The sequence below is a fragment of the Hirundo rustica genome, chromosome 18 (genome assembly GCF_015227805.2).
Source record: "Hirundo rustica isolate bHirRus1 chromosome 18, bHirRus1.pri.v3, whole genome shotgun sequence".
NCBI classification, from domain to species: domain Eukaryota; kingdom Metazoa; phylum Chordata; class Aves; order Passeriformes; family Hirundinidae; genus Hirundo; species Hirundo rustica.
In genome coordinates this window covers 567,943-584,860 of record NC_053467.1, presented here as the reverse complement: position 1 = coordinate 584,860, position 16,918 = coordinate 567,943, and the positions used below count along the sequence as shown (strand labels likewise).

General features: G+C 62.3%; 1 protein-coding gene across 4 annotated transcripts in view; it reads left to right on the top strand.

The window, feature by feature from the left end:
- PIK3R5 (phosphoinositide-3-kinase regulatory subunit 5) overlaps nt 1–15,624 on the top strand; it is a 39,773-nt gene extending 24,149 nt beyond the window's left edge. For 3 of the 4 annotated variants that reach the window (XM_040081628.2, XM_040081627.2, XM_040081630.2), the window contains exons 3-19: nt 1,334–1,434; nt 2,077–2,145; nt 2,794–2,932; nt 5,566–5,635; nt 6,184–6,358; nt 7,238–7,391; nt 7,810–7,893; nt 8,436–9,219; nt 9,596–9,746; nt 9,849–9,974; nt 10,182–10,307; nt 11,029–11,122; nt 12,298–12,374; nt 12,901–12,994; nt 14,195–14,277; nt 14,454–14,566; nt 15,483–15,624. In XM_040081628.2, the coding sequence (XP_039937562.1) occupies nt 1,334–1,434; nt 2,077–2,145; nt 2,794–2,932; nt 5,566–5,635; nt 6,184–6,358; nt 7,238–7,391; nt 7,810–7,893; nt 8,436–9,219; nt 9,596–9,746; nt 9,849–9,974; nt 10,182–10,307; nt 11,029–11,122; nt 12,298–12,374; nt 12,901–12,994; nt 14,195–14,277; nt 14,454–14,566; nt 15,483–15,624 (2,582 nt within the window). The remainder of the gene's footprint in view (nt 1–1,333; nt 1,435–2,076; nt 2,146–2,793; nt 2,933–5,565; nt 5,636–6,183; nt 6,359–7,237; nt 7,392–7,809; nt 7,894–8,435; nt 9,220–9,595; nt 9,747–9,848; nt 9,975–10,181; nt 10,308–11,028; nt 11,123–12,297; nt 12,375–12,900; nt 12,995–14,194; nt 14,278–14,453; nt 14,567–15,482) is intronic. The other variant, XM_040081631.2, reaches the window with a different exon arrangement.
- Nucleotides 15,625–16,918: the final 1,294 nt, after the last annotated feature.

Genomic DNA, 16,918 nt, shown 5'->3' with positions numbered 1-16,918 from the left:
GGGGACGCAGCGCTCTGGGACAACATCGATTTATCTGGACAATCTGCTGGAGCCACCCCATGGCTTTGTGCCATCCTCTGGAAGAGGCTCAAAGGAAAACCGGAGCGTCACTGAATTCCTGAATCGATGTGGCTGTTCCCTCGCTGACAAGATATCCCAGGATCTTGATGGATGGCAGCAGGGCAGAGGAAAATTGAGGATTGCATCTGTAATTGCCAGCGAGTGCATCCGAGCCGCTTGGAAAGTCTCCAGCGGGAGCTTTCTCTGCTGGAAAATGTTGATTCACTGAAAGTACAAAGTTGTGTGGCAGCGGGGGGGGGCTTTCCCTGCTGATTCAGCTGCAGGCCTGGCACAGAGCCACGGCCAAGTGTCCCACGGAGCACACGCCGGCCCACGCCGAGGGATGAGCGGGGCTCTGCAGCCTCAGCCTTGGCTTTGCCTGTCTTGGCATCGGCATTGTGTCCCTGGGCCGTGGCAGATCCGTGCAGTGGCTTAAATTCACCTTCCCCAGCACCTGGACGTGGGGCAGTGGGTGACCGTGGGACAGTGAGTGACCATTGCTCCATGAGTGACCGTGGGACAGTGAGTGACCATTGCTCCATGAGTGACCGTGGGACAGTGAGTGACCATTGCTCTGTGAGTGACCATTGCTCCATGAGTGACCGTGTCTCTGTGAGTGACCATTGCTCTGTGAGTGACCATGGGACAGTGAGTGACCGTGGGGCAGTGAGTGACCGTGGGGCAGTGAGTGACCATTGCTCCGTGAGTGACCATTGCTCTGTGAGTGACCATGGGACAGTGAGTGACAGTGGGGCAGTGAGTGACCATTGCTCTGTGAGTGACCGTGTCTCTGTGAGTGACCATTGCTCCATGAGTGACCGTGGGGCAGTGAGTGACCATTGCTCCGTGAGTGACCGTGGCTCTGTGAGTGACCATTGCTCCATGAGTGACCATTGCTCCATGAGTGACCATGGTTCCATGAGTGACCATGGTTCCATGAGTGACCATTGCTCCGTGAGTGACCATGGTTCCATGAGTGACCATGTCTCTGCGAGTGACCATGGCTCCATGAGTGACCGTGGGACAGTGAGTGACCATTGCTCTGTGAGTGACCATGTCTCCGTGACTGACCATGGCTCTGTGAGTGACCGTGTCTCTGTGAGTGACACTCATTGCTCCATGAGTGACCATTGCTCCATGAGTGACCATTGCTCCGTGAGTGACCATTGCTCCGTGAGTGACCGTGTCTCTGTGAGTGACCATTGCTCCATGAGTGACCATTGCTCCATGAGTGACCATTGCTCCGTGAGTGACCGTGTCTCTGTCCCCACAGCCGGGCTGTGCCTGAACTGCTGGAGCCTGCAGGAGCTGGTGAGCCGGGACGCCGGTAACTACCTGATCCTGGTGGAGAAGATCCTGGGCAAGACCAAGGAGGTGAGTGGGGCTGTCGGGGGGGCTCTGAGGCGTTGGCAGCTCCGTGCCTGGCTCAGGATGGGCTTTGGCAAAGCTGGGTGGGGGATTCGGGCCGTGAGGGGTTGTGTGGGGCCGGGTCAGCGGGCTCTGGTGGCACCGGTGCTGTGTCCCACAAGGACAAGCTCGTAGCCGTTGTTTGGGCAGCCCTGCGGATCCCCAGGGATGGGGTTTGATCCCCCAAAGCTCTGCTGGGCTCTGTGCGGATCCTCCAGCCTTCCCCAGCCCTCCCCTGGCCGCGTCCATGGAGCTGCTGCTCCAGAGCAGAGCAAGTGGAAAATTTCCTGTTGTTTTTGGTGGAGGTTTCGCTGCGGCTCTGCCGGGTTTCCTGCTGGGCTGGGACACTGGGGACACGGGCAGGATTTCCAGCAGCCTGGCAGGTGACAGTGGGGTCACAGAGAGGGGACAAAGCAGCAGCAGGGACGCTCAGATGGACCTGCCACCGTCCCATCGTGTGCCAGGGGAGCTCGAGGCTCACTCTCAAGCAGGGCTGTGGCCAGGAAGGCCTGGGAAGGTGGGGCTGGAGTCTCCCAGCACCTCCAGGGAGATTCTGGGCGCTGCTCCTGGCCAGAAGCTCATCCCTGCGCCCTGGGGCTGTTCCCACAGGTGCAGGAGAGGTGTGACTACGACCTGGTGACGCCCCTGGCGCTGCTCTTCTACTCGGCTGTGCTCTACGTAAGTGCTGAGGCTGCTGCACCGGCCCCAGCCCGGGACAGACACCAAAATCAGGCTGGAGCATCCTGCTTTCGTCAGTTCACCCCAAAATGAAAGATTCTGTAGGAATCCAGAGGGACCAGGATCAAGCACCCACTGCACAAGCCGAGAGACAAAGAAAATGAGCTTCAGGGGTTTTGAAGCTATTTCTTTAAGGCTAGGCTAATCGGAAGGGGAGATGGACAATGAAGAGGATTTTTTTTCTTTTCCCTTTAGAGTTGGGTAAAACACAGGGGTAACATGAATGAAAAGGAGCAGAGCCTTCCCAGGAAACACCTTTTTTATTATTATTATTCGCAGCACAATGCATCATTATCCCGAGGAAACCATTGCTGCCAGGTCCTGCACCAGCACAGGCTGTGTGGGACTCATCTGTGCGGACTGTGGGGCTTGAGAAGGAATTTATATTTAGGCTTGGGCACGTGAGCCCGGCTTGGGGAGGTTGGGAGGGAGCTTCTTGGAGCTGTGCCCGGGGGGATCCGCTGGCCCTTCCCTGGGGGGTGGCACAGGGAGAGCCTCTGCTTCGCTTCTCCTCCTCCCACTCCTACACCCTGGAGCTCTCTCTCGGCGTCCCCGCTCCCGCCGAACCTCCTGTCCCTGTGCCCGCAGGCTCCTCACTTCCCACCCGGCTCTGAGCTGCTCCTGAAAGCTGCCAGCGTCTACCACAGCTTCCTGACGTGGCCCGTGCCCTACTGTGACACCTTCCGGGAGCTGCTCACCTTCATCAGCAACGAGCTCAAGGCGCCAGGTGAGCGCTGCTGCTGCCCCGCCCCGGCTGTGCCAGCGTCAAACGCAGCCTTGGGCTGTGCCAGCTCCAAACCCGGCTGTGCCAGCTCCAAACGTGGCTGTGCCAGTGCCAAACTCAGCCCTGGGCTGTGCCAGCACCAAACCCGGCCCTGGGCTGTGCCAGCTCCAAACCCGGCTGTGCCAGCGCCAAACCCGGCCCTGGGCTGTGCCAGCGTCAAACGCAGCCTTGGGCTGTGCCAGCGCCAGACCCGGCCCTGGATTGTGCCAGCGCCAAACCCGGCCCTGGATTGTGCCAGCGCCAAACCCTGCCCTGGGCTGTGCCAGTGCCAAACCTGGCTGTGCCAGCTCCAAACCCGGCTGTGCCAGCGCCAAACCCGGCCCTGCCCCGGGGTTCGTCCCCCTGCTGCTCCTGGCTCATCCCTCCTTCCCTCCCCACTCCTGGGAGCGCAGTGTCCGTCCCAAAGCTCAGCTTCTCCAGGGTCAGGACCCTGCCAGGGGGTGGGCCGGAGTTCCTGCGGGGGGCAGGGCAGGGTGGCGGTGTTGGTGGGTCCCTTGTGTGCCAGGAGCATCCCCGGCTGTCCCGGATCAGAGGATGAGGATTTCCTGGCCGGGTTTCAGCCTGGAGCGTCTCTTCCCCGGCAGAGCGCTGCTGCTCCCCCAGCCTGCCCTTTGAGCGAGGGGACGGCAGCGGGGCCGTTCCTGGGCATCAGGGGGGCTGGAGACTCCGAGCCTGCTCTTCCATGGAGGTTTCCACAGGACTGAGGGACTCCCTGGATTGTCCTTCCCAGCCCAGACTCTCCTTGTGACCCAGCTCTGGGCACAAGCACGGGCAGCATCAGTGCTCCTCTTAATTAAGGGCTCCTTGTGGATGTCCTGTGGTTCCCAGTGGAGCAGCTCTTCCAATTATTTCTCAAAGCCTTTTTTTTTTTGCTAATCTCCCTGCCTTTTGGGGGCTTTTGAAGAGCTGTTATCACACAGAGCACATTGCAGCCCGTGTTTAATCCCAGGCAGGGTTTGGGAGGCCCGGGAGGGGGCTGTGGCGGTGGCTGGGGGTGTTCCCCACCCCCTCAAACTGGGAAGGTGCTTTGGGGAGCCCTGGGGGATGATAAATGCAGGGTCTCTGTCAGGGCAGCAGCTCCTGTGTGATGAGAGCCTGGGGATGGGATGAAAGGTGCTTTCAAAGGACCAAAAGGATGGAAAAATCCCAGGCTGTGCCGTGGGAGCTCTGGACTGGCAATGGCCACGGCCACCAGGCAGGGTCTGGCTGTGTCCAGCCTCATCTCAGAGCTGCAGGGCCATGGGGACACTCGTGGGGCTCCCCAGCTCCCTCCTGGCCCCTTCTGGCTGTGCCCAGGTCAGGGCTGTGCTTTACACACCTCTGGACAGCTCCAGGTGGGGGCTGCCCCCCGTTCCTGTGCCATGCCCAGGGCCCCAGGCTGTGTCAGGGGAGCTTTGTCCCCAGAGGTTTCCTCCCCCTGCTGAAGGTGCTGTGTGGGACGTGCTGGGGAATCCCTCCGGCTCTGGGATTCCCTGCTGTTCTGGGATTCTGGTTTTGGGGATCCCTCTCCAGCAGCAGTGAGGACGTGTCCCCTGCTGCTCAGCTGCCAGGACCTTCCAGGCTGTTCCAGGCTTGCTTCACGGCCCCCTGACCTGCTGCGGGGCTGAGGCCAAAGCTTTTTATGGAGACGAGGGTGAAGATTAACGGGGAATGAGCCGCAGTCAATATTTGCCAGGAACACAACAGCTTTGATCTGCCCCCTGGGGCTGGTGGCTCTGCAGGAGGGGCCACTGCTGCGGCACCTGTGGGAAGCGGGGTGGGCCCGTGGGTGCTGGGCCCCCGTGGGTGCTGGGCTGGGTGGGGTGTGGCTCCCTGCACGGATAAGGGCTGGATGTTGCTGATGCCATCAGGTTTTCCCAAGCTGTGTCCCTGTCCTGGTGACGGGCTCTGCTGTCGCCGCCCAGACCCGTCGGATGTCACCCGGTGTCCTGGGGACAGTCCCAGGGAGGCACCCAGGCTGTGGCTGCCCACCCAGCCTCTCTCCTGCTCACCGGTCTGGGCTCCATCCCTGCAGGAGGGACGGTGGCAGTGACCTGCTGGCTCCGTGTGACATCCTGGGGGCTAAAGCCAGTGGGGGAAGCAGGGAAATGTCATCCATGGAATTCCCATCCCGCATGGGCAGCGGGGCAGAAGGGACGGGGGCTGGAGCAGGTCTCCTGTCCCATCACTCTGGGATTTTACCCTTCACATCTCCCGAGTTCCCTTGCTCCTGGGCTGGCCCCTCAGCCAGTGGCTGTGCCTTGTCCCCACGAGGTGCTGCCATTCCCACTCCAGGCAGGGGCAGAGCCAGATCAGGATTGTCCTGGGGGGCTCAGAGCCAGCTCAGCGCTCTCCTGGGGGGCTCAGCACTGTCCTGGGGGGCTCAGAGCCAGCTCAGCACTGTCCTGGGGGGCTCAGCACTGTCCTGGGGGGCTCAGAGCCAGCTCAGCGCTCTCCTGGGGGGCTCAGCGCTCTCCTGGGGGGCTCAGCACTGTCCTGGGGGGCTCAGCACTGTCCTGGGGGGCTCAGCCAGCTCGGTGCCGCTGGTCAGAGCAGCCTGCAGGGGTTCTGTCCCTCACTGCTCTGCTCTCCCCCAGGGATCACGTTCCAGAGGCTGGTGAGGACGGAGCAGGGGCTGCCTGTGAAGAACTACCAGAGCTCCACGGTGTAAGTGTGGCCACGGGCACTGCTGGGGCTCCCTGGGGCATCCCCACGGGCTGGCACTGCTGCAGCTTCTCCCAGGGGCTGGGGAGGAGGGCTGGGAGCCGGGCTGGGCTGTGGGAAGGGTGAGGAGAGCAGCTGGGGTGTTTCCAGAGCCTGGGGACAGGGTCTGAGGGCTCCCCGTGCCAGCGACCCTGCAGGGCTGCAATGAGGGGAAGGCAGAGCCTCCTCCCCAGGGAGCTGCTGATCCCAGCACGTGGTGGAGAGCAGCTGGGAAATGCTGCCATCCACGATTTTGGGAGCCACCACCACAACAGGAGCCAGGAGCGAGTCCACCGCAGCCCCGGTGCACAAAGCCCTGCAGCTCTGAGCAGTCAGACGCTGCACCTCGGGGCTGAGCCTCCCCTGCCACCCTCGTTTGCAGGCAGGGGGATGAGGCTGGGAAACAGCGCCGTGCCACCCCCAAAGCTTCTCCTCAGGAGGGGGATGAGCCCAGTGCCCGGTGAGCCCTGCGTGGGCTCAGTGTCGCGGCCTGACCGTGTCCCTGTCCCCAGGACCGTGCTGCTGCTGAACCGCTCGGAGGTGCAGAGCGAGTTCCTGTCCATCGCGCAGAGGCTGAGCTCCAGCGAGCCCCCGCAGCGCTCCACGCTGGTGCTGCTCCTCCAGCACCTCTACCAGGCCAACTTCGGCACCCGCTGCGACCTGGACAGGCTGCAGCACCTGCTCAAGGTGGGCTGGGGCAGCGCAGGGCGCTCGGCTGCTGGGTCTCCTACACAAAATAGCGCTGGCTTGGCAAGGGAAAAGAGTTTTGGTGACGCTTCCCGGGGGAAAAATGCACGTTTTTCCTTTCTCAGTTAGGCCTGAGGTCTGAAGTGTTTTGTGAAGTGTGTGCAGAGGGCTCGCTCCCCTTTTACTCCTTTCCTGTTGTAAGAGCGGCCACGACGCACAGAGTGCCACGATAAAATCTGCAGAAGGCTTCTCTTTATTACGGCCCCATGCTGTCCTCTATACTGCTTTTACAAACCTCCAGGGCAACTTTTAATCGGTTAACAGCTTTCTTGTTAATTATTCTATCGGTTAGTAAAAGGCATTTTAGTTGTCCATCAAATCTACCCATTCTGGGATTGTTTAAATATTTTCTTTACTGATTCTCATGGGATTCTCTTTGTTATTACAGGTGCATTTATTTTTTACCTTCAGAATAGATTGTTGTGTTAAAGGAACTTCTCATTCTCAAAATAGCTTCATGTGTGAACCTGCAAATTGCTCGTTAGGTGCACTAAAAGACAGAAATGACGTGCCAGCTTTTCACCCTGTTCCTACACTTTCCCACCCCAAAGTGGCGAGAGGAAGGGCCCGCAGATCTGAAAATCAGCAAAAGCGTTTGACCAGGGAAACGCTTGAGGGAGAGGAAAAAAAAAAAAAAAAAAAAAGAAGAAAACCCCTGGGGCGTTTTCAAAGTCATTTTTATTTTCATTGGAAAAGCTGGGGGGCACTTTCGGGGGGCGGGGGCAGCGGAGGGGAGGGAATCACCCCGTTAGCGATGCTGCCCGTGTGGCGCCTCGGTGGAGGGACCCCCTGACCGTGTGCCCTGGCTCTGCCCCGCAGTCCAAGCCCCTGGAGGAGCTCTCGGAGCTCTACGCCAGCGCTGCCGATGCGCAGGAGGCGGCGGTGGCCAGCAGCGACCCCGAGCTGGCCCGGGAGCGCCTCCAGACCGCGCTGCGCGACATCGCCGGGGCCGCCTCCCTCCCTGCCATCGCCGGTGAGCATCCCCCGCCCCTCCCTTCCCCGGGGCCTTCTGCCAGCTCAGCCCCTGCTGCCGCAGCAGCTCTGGGGAGCGGTTTTGCGGAGTCTCTGCCCAGGGCAAAGATAAAAAAGCACCGGCCCGGGGCCGATTTAACAACCACGCCGCGAGCCATAAACGGGTTCATTAAACAGCACCGAAATGAGCGGTCTAAGGGTGAGATGAAGGCATTAAATCAGAACCCCTTGGTGGCTGTGCAGGTGTGAGGTGTCCCCTCGTCCCGATGGCACCGCCTGGAGCTGAGGGCAGCAGCGCCGGGGCTCAGCGCGGCCCGGGCTGCCCGAAACACGCAGGGGGTGGGTGGCACCCCCCAGGCCAGCCGGGGTGGCGCTGGGGGACCCCTGCAAACCTGCTGCTGTCCCTCCTCTCTCCGCAGGCGAGGCCCAGCCCCGCAAGCTGCAGCCCATCCCGCTGCCGCCCGCGCGCTGCTACACCTACAGCTGGGACCAGGACAACTTCGGTGAGTGGCCTTGGCTGAGCTCTCGGCCCGGCCCAGCAGCCTGGGAGGGGTGGAAGGTGCTGAGCTGGTGCAGCTTCCCCGCTCCTGGAAGCGCCTTGTCCGTGGGAAGGCTCCGTGCTCCTTCCCTGCCGGCCCCAGCAGGCGAGAGCAGAGCTCTGGCCCAGCCCTGACGGAGCCAGGCCGGGTCACTGCGGGGTTTGGTGAGCCAAGGGCTCGGCTTTGCTCCTGCCCTCCGGTTAAACCCGCGTCAGGAGGGAGGGATGGTGCAAGCTGGGTGGGAAGGAAGCAAAACCCCAGCTGGAGTTTGCCTTTTGAGGGGCCAGCCAGAACCTCGAGGAGAGAAACACGATTTTCTTTGCATTGCAACCGAGCTTTTTGTGGGAATCTAAACACGTCGGGGAGGAGGTTTCCAGCTCCCTGCTTGACACCGGCATGGAGGAGAGCTTTGGCCGTGAGGAGTGGCACGGGTGTCTGGGTCACCACGTTTGCCGCGGCTCTGCTGGAGCCCGTGGCAGACGCCCTCTCCCTCTGGTTGCTTTCAGACATCCTCAACGATGTCCTCAGCAAGGAGTGCAGCATTGCTGAGCCCCTGGCCTCGGAGAACGAGGAGGACGATGAGGAAGAGGAGGAGGAGGAGGAGGACGTGGAGACCGACGGCGGCTCCCCCGAGCAGGGCTCACCGCTGTCCCCGCTCTGCGCCATCTCCAGCGACTCCGTGTACTCCGTGCTGTCCGAGGAGGGCTCCAGGCCCTCGCGGGTGTCCCTCTTCGTCTCCTCCAAGGAGTCCATCTCGGAGCTGACCGCGGTCTCCAGGAAGTCCCTGAAGTCCTTCGTGTCCAGCCTGAAGGACTGCATGGACAGCGGCTACGCCGAGGACAGCGACGAGAGCTCCCTGGACGCGGCGGGCAGGCCGGAGCTGCGGGCGGAGCGGCGGCCGCCCAAGCACCGCCAGTCCCTGACCAACAGGCTCTACAAACTGCTCAAGAGCAAGAGCCAGCAGCTGGCGCTGCGCCGGGAGCCGCGGGACTGCCCGGGGCCCTGCTCGCTGTCGCTGTCGCTGTCCCTGTCGCTGCGGCGCTCCGAGAGCCTGTGCGCGTCCCCGGCGCAGCCGCGCGTCCCCGCGCGCTCCCGCCGCGCGCTCTCGCTGCCGCAGCACGGCCCGGGCCAGCGCGGGCCCGCGCCGCTCGCCCCCCGGCCCCTCGGGCTCCCCCGCCGCCCCTTCCCGAGCCACCCCCACGGGGACGCCAGGGCGGGCACGCTGCGCGTGGTGGTGTTCGGCTCGGACCGCATCTCGGGCAAGGTGGCCCGCGCCTACAGCGACCTCAGGTGAGCCGGGCACCGCGGGGGCAGCGCGGTGAGAGCCCCGCCGGGACCCTCCGCTCGGCCCCGCTCCTCTCAGTTCAGCCCCGCCGGGACCCTCCGCTCAGCCCCGCTCGTCTCCGCTCAGCCCCGCTCGTCTCCGCTCAGCTCAGCCCCGCTCCTCTCAGTTCAGCCCCGCCGGGACCCTCCGCTCAGCCCCGCTCCGCTCAGCTCAGCCCCGCTCAGTCCCGCTCAGCCCCGCTCCTCCTCTCCGCTCGGCCCCGCTCAGCTCAGCCCCGCTCCTCTCTGTTCGGCTCCGCTCAGCCCCGCTCGGCCCCGCTCCTCTCAGCTCAGCTCCTCTCAGCTCCTCTCAGCTCAGCCCCGCTCCTCCGCTCCTCCCCAGGCGCAAGGAGAGCTCCTGCCCCTCGCTGACGCGGTACTTCAGGCTGCTGTTTTTCTACGTCCCCGTGAAGAGGAGCTGCGCCGCTCCGCCCGCCCCGCAGATGCACCATCACCCCTCGCCGGCCCCGGCGGAGCCCCCGCCCCGGGCGCAGGTGGGTGTCCCCTCCCCGCGGGGCTCCGCTGGGCCCGGGGGTGCTGCGTGAGGCGGGGCAGGCTGAGGGGACCCTCGGGGTGACCGCGGTGTGCGGTTCCAGGACCCCTCCGCGGCCGGGATGGAGGGCAGCACCAACGACATCTCGCACTACATCGGCCTGCTGGACCCCTGGTACGAGCGCAACGTGCTGGGGCTGATGAACCTGCCCATGGACGTCCTGTGCCAGGTGCGTGCGTGCCCCGGGCAGGGCGGGGGTGCTCCTTCCCCGGGGGAGCCGCTCGGAGAGCTTTCCGCTGCGCCCCGCGGGCGCGGGGAGCAGACGCGGCTCCCGGCGGCGCGCAGGAGCGGTCCGTCCCCGGCGGGGTGGTGTGGGCCGGTGTGGCCGGAGGCGCCGCCTTCCCCATCGCGTTTCTGCCCCGCGGTGCCGCCGCAGTGTGCCAAGCCCGAGGCCGAGCCGCAGGAGGACTCCCAGGAGCAGCTGCCCATCCTGGCAGACATGATCCTCTACTACTGCCGCTTCGCCGCGCGCCCCGTGCTGCTGCAGCTCTACCAGACCCAGGTAAAAGAGGGGGGCCCCGCCTGTGCAGGGTCAGGAGCTGCCCGTGGAGCACGGGGGGTGTGGCACGGCCACAGCTCCGCCGAGGCACAGCTCGGTCCCCTTTGTGCCCCGGGTGTCCGTGGTGCCCCGGCTGATGCGCCTGGCTCAGGGACCGAGAGCAGCTCCTGCCCAGACCGTGAAATCCCGCAACAGTTTTCCACCCCAGTGCCTTTCCCTGTGGCACAAAGAGGTGCCTGGCGGTGCTGCCAGCTTTTCCACATCGCTGGAGTCTCTCCAGGGCTCTGCTTCCCAAGCCCAGCCCCTCCACGAGGCGGGTTTTCCACAGCCCGCTGTGTGCCTGGGGCAGGTTGAATCTGGGGCTGCCGGCCCTGCTTTGGGGCTGGGGATCAGCTGCAGCAGGGCTTGGTGAGCAGAGCTGCACAGGATCTGTGCTCCCAAAGCAATCCCCACACCCTGCCGCCGGGTCATTGTGGGGTTGTTTTCCAGTGGGAGTGGAGTTTTAGGTGAAAATGAGAGGTTTGGGTTGTTTTGGGGATCTGTTCGAGCGGTCTGAAGTCCAGCTAAAGGCAGGTGTCACCCCAAGCAGCTGCTGGAAGGTGCTTTGAGAACTTGGGAGGATTTTCCCAAACTGCCCCATTTCCTGGGGACTGAGAGGGGTGAGGGCTGCCTGGCCGGGCTGGGCCCCCTCACCCCCACGTGTTCTCTCTTGTCCCCCTGGCAGCTCACCTTCATCGGGGGGGAGAAGAGGACCGAGGTCTTCATCCACTCCCTGGAGCTGGGGCACTCAGCAGCCACGAGGGCCATCAAGGCCTCAGGTCTGTAGCTGCTTCTGCAGCCCCACCTGCGCTGGGGTCCGAAACCAGGGCTGGGAGGGGAGGGAAGGAGGGGCTGGGGGAGCCTGGGCTGCAGGAGGACGGGATCCAGGCAGCTCCTCACTGGTTTGGGAGAGAAACATCCCAGCCTGTGTTCCCTCCGGGAGTGAAGCCATGGCAACGCCTGATTGTTTGTGCTGCTCCTAAATCCAGAATGGATTCACAAGAAAACACCTCCAAGCCCGTTTCCTTCCTCTCATCAGCACCTGCCAAATGCAGCAGCCCTAAATCTTTCCTTTTTACTGCTTTCTCTTTGTGCTTTGTCCAAAAGCGTCATTGATAAAATCCCTCTTTTCATCTCCTTATTTTACTGGGCAAAGCCAGGTTCGCCTGCGTGTGCCTGGAGCCTTCTGCGCGTAACTTTTTGTGCTTTTATGTCCTGCATTTACAACATTAGTGACATTAAGGGAGCAGAAGCAGCGGCAGGAACATCTGGCTGCAGCTCCTCCCGGGACGGGACGCTCTGGCGAAGCGCAGCTCGCACAGACCCCTCATGGCCGGCCCCCAAAACTGCACCTGAGCACGCCGTTCATGGCTTTAACCCGCGGCTTTGCTGCCAGCTCCACTTGTCCCCGGAAGCAGAGCCCGTAAAACACCCCCCTGCGAGGAGCGCCCGCCCTGCTCCCCCAAAATCAGCCCTGGGCAAAGAGCTCTTCCCTCCAGCTCATGACCCCGCCAGCGCCGAATCCGATGTTTTCCCCTTGGCTCGTCTGGCGCCGCTTCACAGCGGCAAAAAAATTATCTGGGGGTAAAAACAAACAGTTATAAAGTGTCAGATGCAGTGTTTCAGGGCTAATTTAATGTGGGCAGAGCTCCGAGAGCCCTGTGCCCTTTATTGCTCTGTGTTTTCCCTGCAGCTCTGACCCCTCTCGCCGGCTCAGCCAGAGCCGCTTTCAGGGTGGTTTTGTGTTGTAATTCCTCTCTGCGTTCTTTGCTTTCTGCAGCTTTTAACCCACCTTCTCTCTCTCTTTTTTTTTTTTTTTCCCTTTTGCCCCACAGCTGCGCTCTGCAAGCCCTTCTCCCCTTTCTGCGGGTCCTGGGTGTGCTGCTGCATCAGCAGCCAGGGGAGGCTGGGGATAAAAAACCCCCGTGTGACGTTTGCTCCTTGTTTCCTGCAGGTCCAGGCAGCAAAAGGCTGGGCATAGATGGAGACAGGGAAGCAATCCCACTGACACTACAGATTGTGTACAGCAAGGTCTGTGCTGGCACTGCTGGGGCACCTCCCGTGCTGGGGACAAGGACTCCCCGGGGCTGGAGCACTGGGAGAGGCTGAGGGAGCTGGGAAAGGGGCTGGAGAATTCCTGAGGGAGCTGGGAAAGGGGCTGGAGAATTCCTGAGGGAGCTGGGAAAGGGCTGAGCCTGGAGAAAAGGAGGTTCAGGGGGACCTTGTGGCTCCGCACAACTCCTGACCGGAGGGGACAGCCGGGGCAGGTCAGGCTCTGGGAACAGGGACAGGAGGAGAGGGAACGGCCTCGAGCTGCACCACAGGAAGTTTGGAATGGGTATGAGAGAATATTTCTTCACCAGAAGGGTTTTCCCGCCCTGGCACAGCTGCCCGGGGCACTGGTGGAGTCACCATCCCTGGAGATGCTTTAAAGATGTAGGGTTGGTGCTCAAGGACCTGGCAGGGTTAGATTTAGGGTTGGGCTTGACCTCAGAGGTCTTTTCCATGCTGAATGGTTGTGTGCTTCTCTCCCCTGGGCCGTGGCTGGTCCCTGCAGACAGCTGCCAGTGGCAGGAGTCACTGGAATGACGTGGAGAAGGTCTGCACGTCCGTCAACCTCAGCAAGGCCTGCAGGAGGCACGAGGAGCTCGGTGGGTGCGGGGGCCCGTGCCCAGGGAAGGGTGGGGGGCACTGGGGGAGAGAGGGACCGGAGTGGAGCTCCTGGCTGGATCCAGAGAGGTGAGAACGCAGCAGACTCCTGGGAGCTCCCTGCGCTGTGCTGCAGGCCTTGGGTGTGTGCCAGTCCTCGGCACCGCAGCAGGGACACGGGACGTGTCCTGTCCCCCTGTCCCAAAACTGCACTAGGAGTGGCTCCAGCCCCAGGGTGGTCACTGGAGGGCGATGCTTTCCAGAACAACGCTTATTTAGCGAGAAGGAACGGCAGGTAAAACTTCAGATGAGGCTGGAGCCAGGGCCAGGTGCTGGTCCTGCGGCCGCAGCAGCCCTGCCTCTCGTGCACCTCTCAGCACGCCCTTCCTCAGCTGCTGCTGCAGCTCAGGCGCAGCTCCCAGCCCCTGGATTGGCCTCAGAAGCCTTTTTTCTAATTAGGTTTCCAGTTAATCAAGCTTTGAGCCTTTGAAAAGCTCCGTGGTCCGTGCGTGTAGTTGGTTTGTTCTTGTTGGCCATCAGACACGTCCGGTTCTGAGGGGACTGAGGGGCTTGAGGTGCCTTTTCCTGGCGTGCCTGGTGCCTGGCAGGTGTTTGTCAGCAGGATAATCAGGGGAGTGGCAGGAGACATCCCTGCATGCCCCCCGGGGCTCCCACTGCCCCTCCTGTGCCTCCCATCCCTGGAGCCACGCAGCCAATCCTGGGAGAAAAGCCTCAGGAATGGGTTTCTCACCCGCTCGAAGCGTCGAGTTGGATGTTCATGCTCCAGTTCAGGGTTTGCATCAGGGCTGCCCTCGGCTCCTCTCGGGAGAAACCTCTCCATGAATGAGGAACCGGATCCCCTTGGCTGCGCTGCTTTTCCCGTTCAGCACTCTGACCACAGGATGTCACTGTAATTCCAGGCACAGGAATTCTCCGGGCGGGCTCGGGGGAGAGGCAGACTTTGCTCACGCTGAAGCGCAGAGCTTTTGCTCCCGCTCGCAGCCCAAGGGGGTTCGATGTGTTTGGAAAGCAGCTGGAATTACAGAGGACACTGAGCAGGAGGGGAGGAAAGCTGGGACTGCTCTGCATTCCCCCAGCAGCGGGATCCTGCCGCAGCTCCAGTTCGGGGGTGCTTTGAGAGGCGCAGGGGCCGCTTGGGTTCCAGCAGGGCCCCAGCTCACGGCAGTTTCCTTCCGTTGCAGCCTCGAAGACAGAATGTCTCAACTTAACCATGACCGAGGTGGTCAAGAGGCAGAACTCCAAATCCAAGAAGAGTTTCAACCAGGTAACCCCAGCCCTGGAGCTTTTACATTTGGGGAGATGGAGATGAGGTCACCTGGCCCAGCTGGGAGTGGAGCAGGGCTGGAGAGAGCAGCTCCTGGGGGGATCCCTTGGCTGCTGCCCACAGCTGCCCTGCCCAGCCCAGGGAATGCGCTCCCTCACTCCAGCCTTTCCCCTCAGCAGATCAGCGTGTCCCAGATCAAAGTGGACAAGGTCCAGATCATCGGGGTCCAGTCCTCCTTCGCCGTGTGCCTGGACCAGGATGAGCAGAAGATCCTGCAGAGCGTAACCAGGTGGGAACTGCAGCCAGAGCTCCTGGGATGGGGCATCCTGACCCGTCCCTGAGCTGTGGGTGGGAAAGAGGTGCTGGGTTTGCAGCACTATTCCCACTGGGTTTGCAGCCCCATTCCCATCCCCATTCCCATTCCCACTGGGTTTGCAGCCCCATTCCCACTGGGTTTGCAGCCCCATTCCCATCCCCGTTCCCATTCCCTCTGGGTTTGCAGCCCCATTCCCACTGGGTTTGCAGCCCCATTCCCATTCCCTCTGGGTTTGCAGCCCCATTCCCACCGGGTTTGCAACCCCATTCCCATTTCCTCTGGGTTTGCAGCCCCATTCCCACTGGGTTTGCAGCCCCATTCCCATCCCCATTCCCATTCCCACTGGGTTTGCAGCCCCATTCCCTCTGGGTTTGCAGCCCCATTCCCACTGGGTTTGCAGCCCCATTCCCATTCCCTCTGGGTTTACAGCCCCATTCCCATTCCCTCTGGGTTTGCAGCCCCATTTCCATCCCCATTCCCACTCCCATTCCTGCTGAGTTTGCAGCCCCATTCCCATTCCCTCTGGGTTTGCAGCCCCATTCCCTCTGGGTTTACAGCCCCATTCCCATTCCCTCTGGGTTTGCAGCCCCATTTCCACTCCCATTCCCACTCCCAATTCCTGCTGGGTTTGCAGCCCCATTCCCATTCCCCATTCCCATTCCTGCTGTGTTTACAGCCCCATTCCCATTCCTGCTGTGTTTACAGCCCCATTCCCATTCCCGCTGTGTTTACAGCCCCATTCCCATTCCTGCTGTGTTTACAGCCCCATTCCCATTCCTGCTGTGTTTACAGCCCCATTCCCATTCCCGCTGGGTTTGCAGCCCCGTTCCCGCTGCCCCTGAGGGTTCTCAGCCTCCCCCAGAGCTCGTTCCCCTGTGCTCCCCCGCAGGTGTGAGATCTCCGTGTGCTACAAGCCCCAGGACGGTGACGGCCTGGCCCTGAGAGGATCCCCGGCGCCGCCCCAGGACCCCTCCGAGTTCCAGTCCCTGCCGTGTTTGCCCATCGCCACCTTCAGCGGGGCGCTGCCCTAGGGGAGCCCTGTCCCTCCAGACTCCATCCCGCGCCAATCCGGGCTCAGGAGGAGGAGAAGGACGCCCAGCCCTGCCGGGCCAGGAGCTCCTGCAGCGGCAGAGTGGCTGTGGTGTCGGCGTGGCGCTGCTCCTGCTCCTCGGGGCGTGGGATCCTCGTGCTCCGGTGCTCGGGGGTTCCCAGCCAGGGGAGGAAGGCGGTTCCTGGATCTCTGCCTGTGGATCTGCAGATGCCAGCGCCCGGGTGGGAGGGCAGGGCGAGGACCGGGACATTCCCTGCTGGATGGGGGAGATTTGGGAAAGAGGAATGTCCTTGGCTCAGCGGTGCCAGGCGTCGGTCAGTGCGTGGGAGTTACAGATCCCATGGTGCTGGTGAATACCCACCCGTGTCCTGGTGGTGGTTCGCCCGTGACAGGTCGAGGATGCTCTGGACAGGTTTTTGGGATGGGGACAGGTTTCCCAAGGTTTCCTTTCCCTTCTGGAGGTCCTGCAGGGAAGGGGAGCAGGGGCTGGCTGTGTCCCAGGGGGCTGAGGGCAATGGGCTATCCCAGGGCGAGGACAGCTGCTGGTGGATCCGTGGATTTCCTGTGCATCCAGGAATTCCCCATTCCTGCAGGATCCCAGCACTGAGCTGTACTCCCTGGCCAGCCCCTGGTCTTCCATCCTGCTCCCAGCACTGTGCCAGAGCCAGCGCAGCGCTGAGCCCTCAGGAGGTGCTGAAAATCCATCCGGGGCCGTGCTGGACTCCCAGCAGGGAGGGGAGTGCCGGGGGGAGCTCCAGGATTGCCTTAGGCCCAGCTGAGGGTGACGCTTGCTGGAGAGGAACCCAGCACCAACCCACGCCGTGACACCTGCAAGTGACAGCAGGATCTGGGATCCTCCCCCCACCAACATTCCAGCCTCTTCCCCCTCTCCGCGAGGCTGTGGGCGCAGAAAGGTGCAATATTTGAGGACATTTAGGGGTAATCTGACCCCGTGAGCAAAGCAGTAAGACTGGGAAAGCCTCAGGCTGTGTCTGGGTGGGTTTTGGGGATTGTACCGGTGCTAGCAGCAGAAGAGCTCAGTGCCTGCTCAAAGGAGCTCGATCCCGAGGTTCTGTGTTCCGGATGTGTCTGGAAGGGCCCCTGGCACTGCTGGGGGCTGCAGGGCTCAGGCACAGCGGGGTCAGTCCAGGGATCCCTTGATCCTCCAGCAGACAGGGCCTGGTGAGCTCTCAGCACTGTCCCCAAGGGCTGGTGGCACCGCAGCGGTGTCACTTGAGGTTCGACCTGCCGGGGAAAGGGCCAGAGCTCCTGAG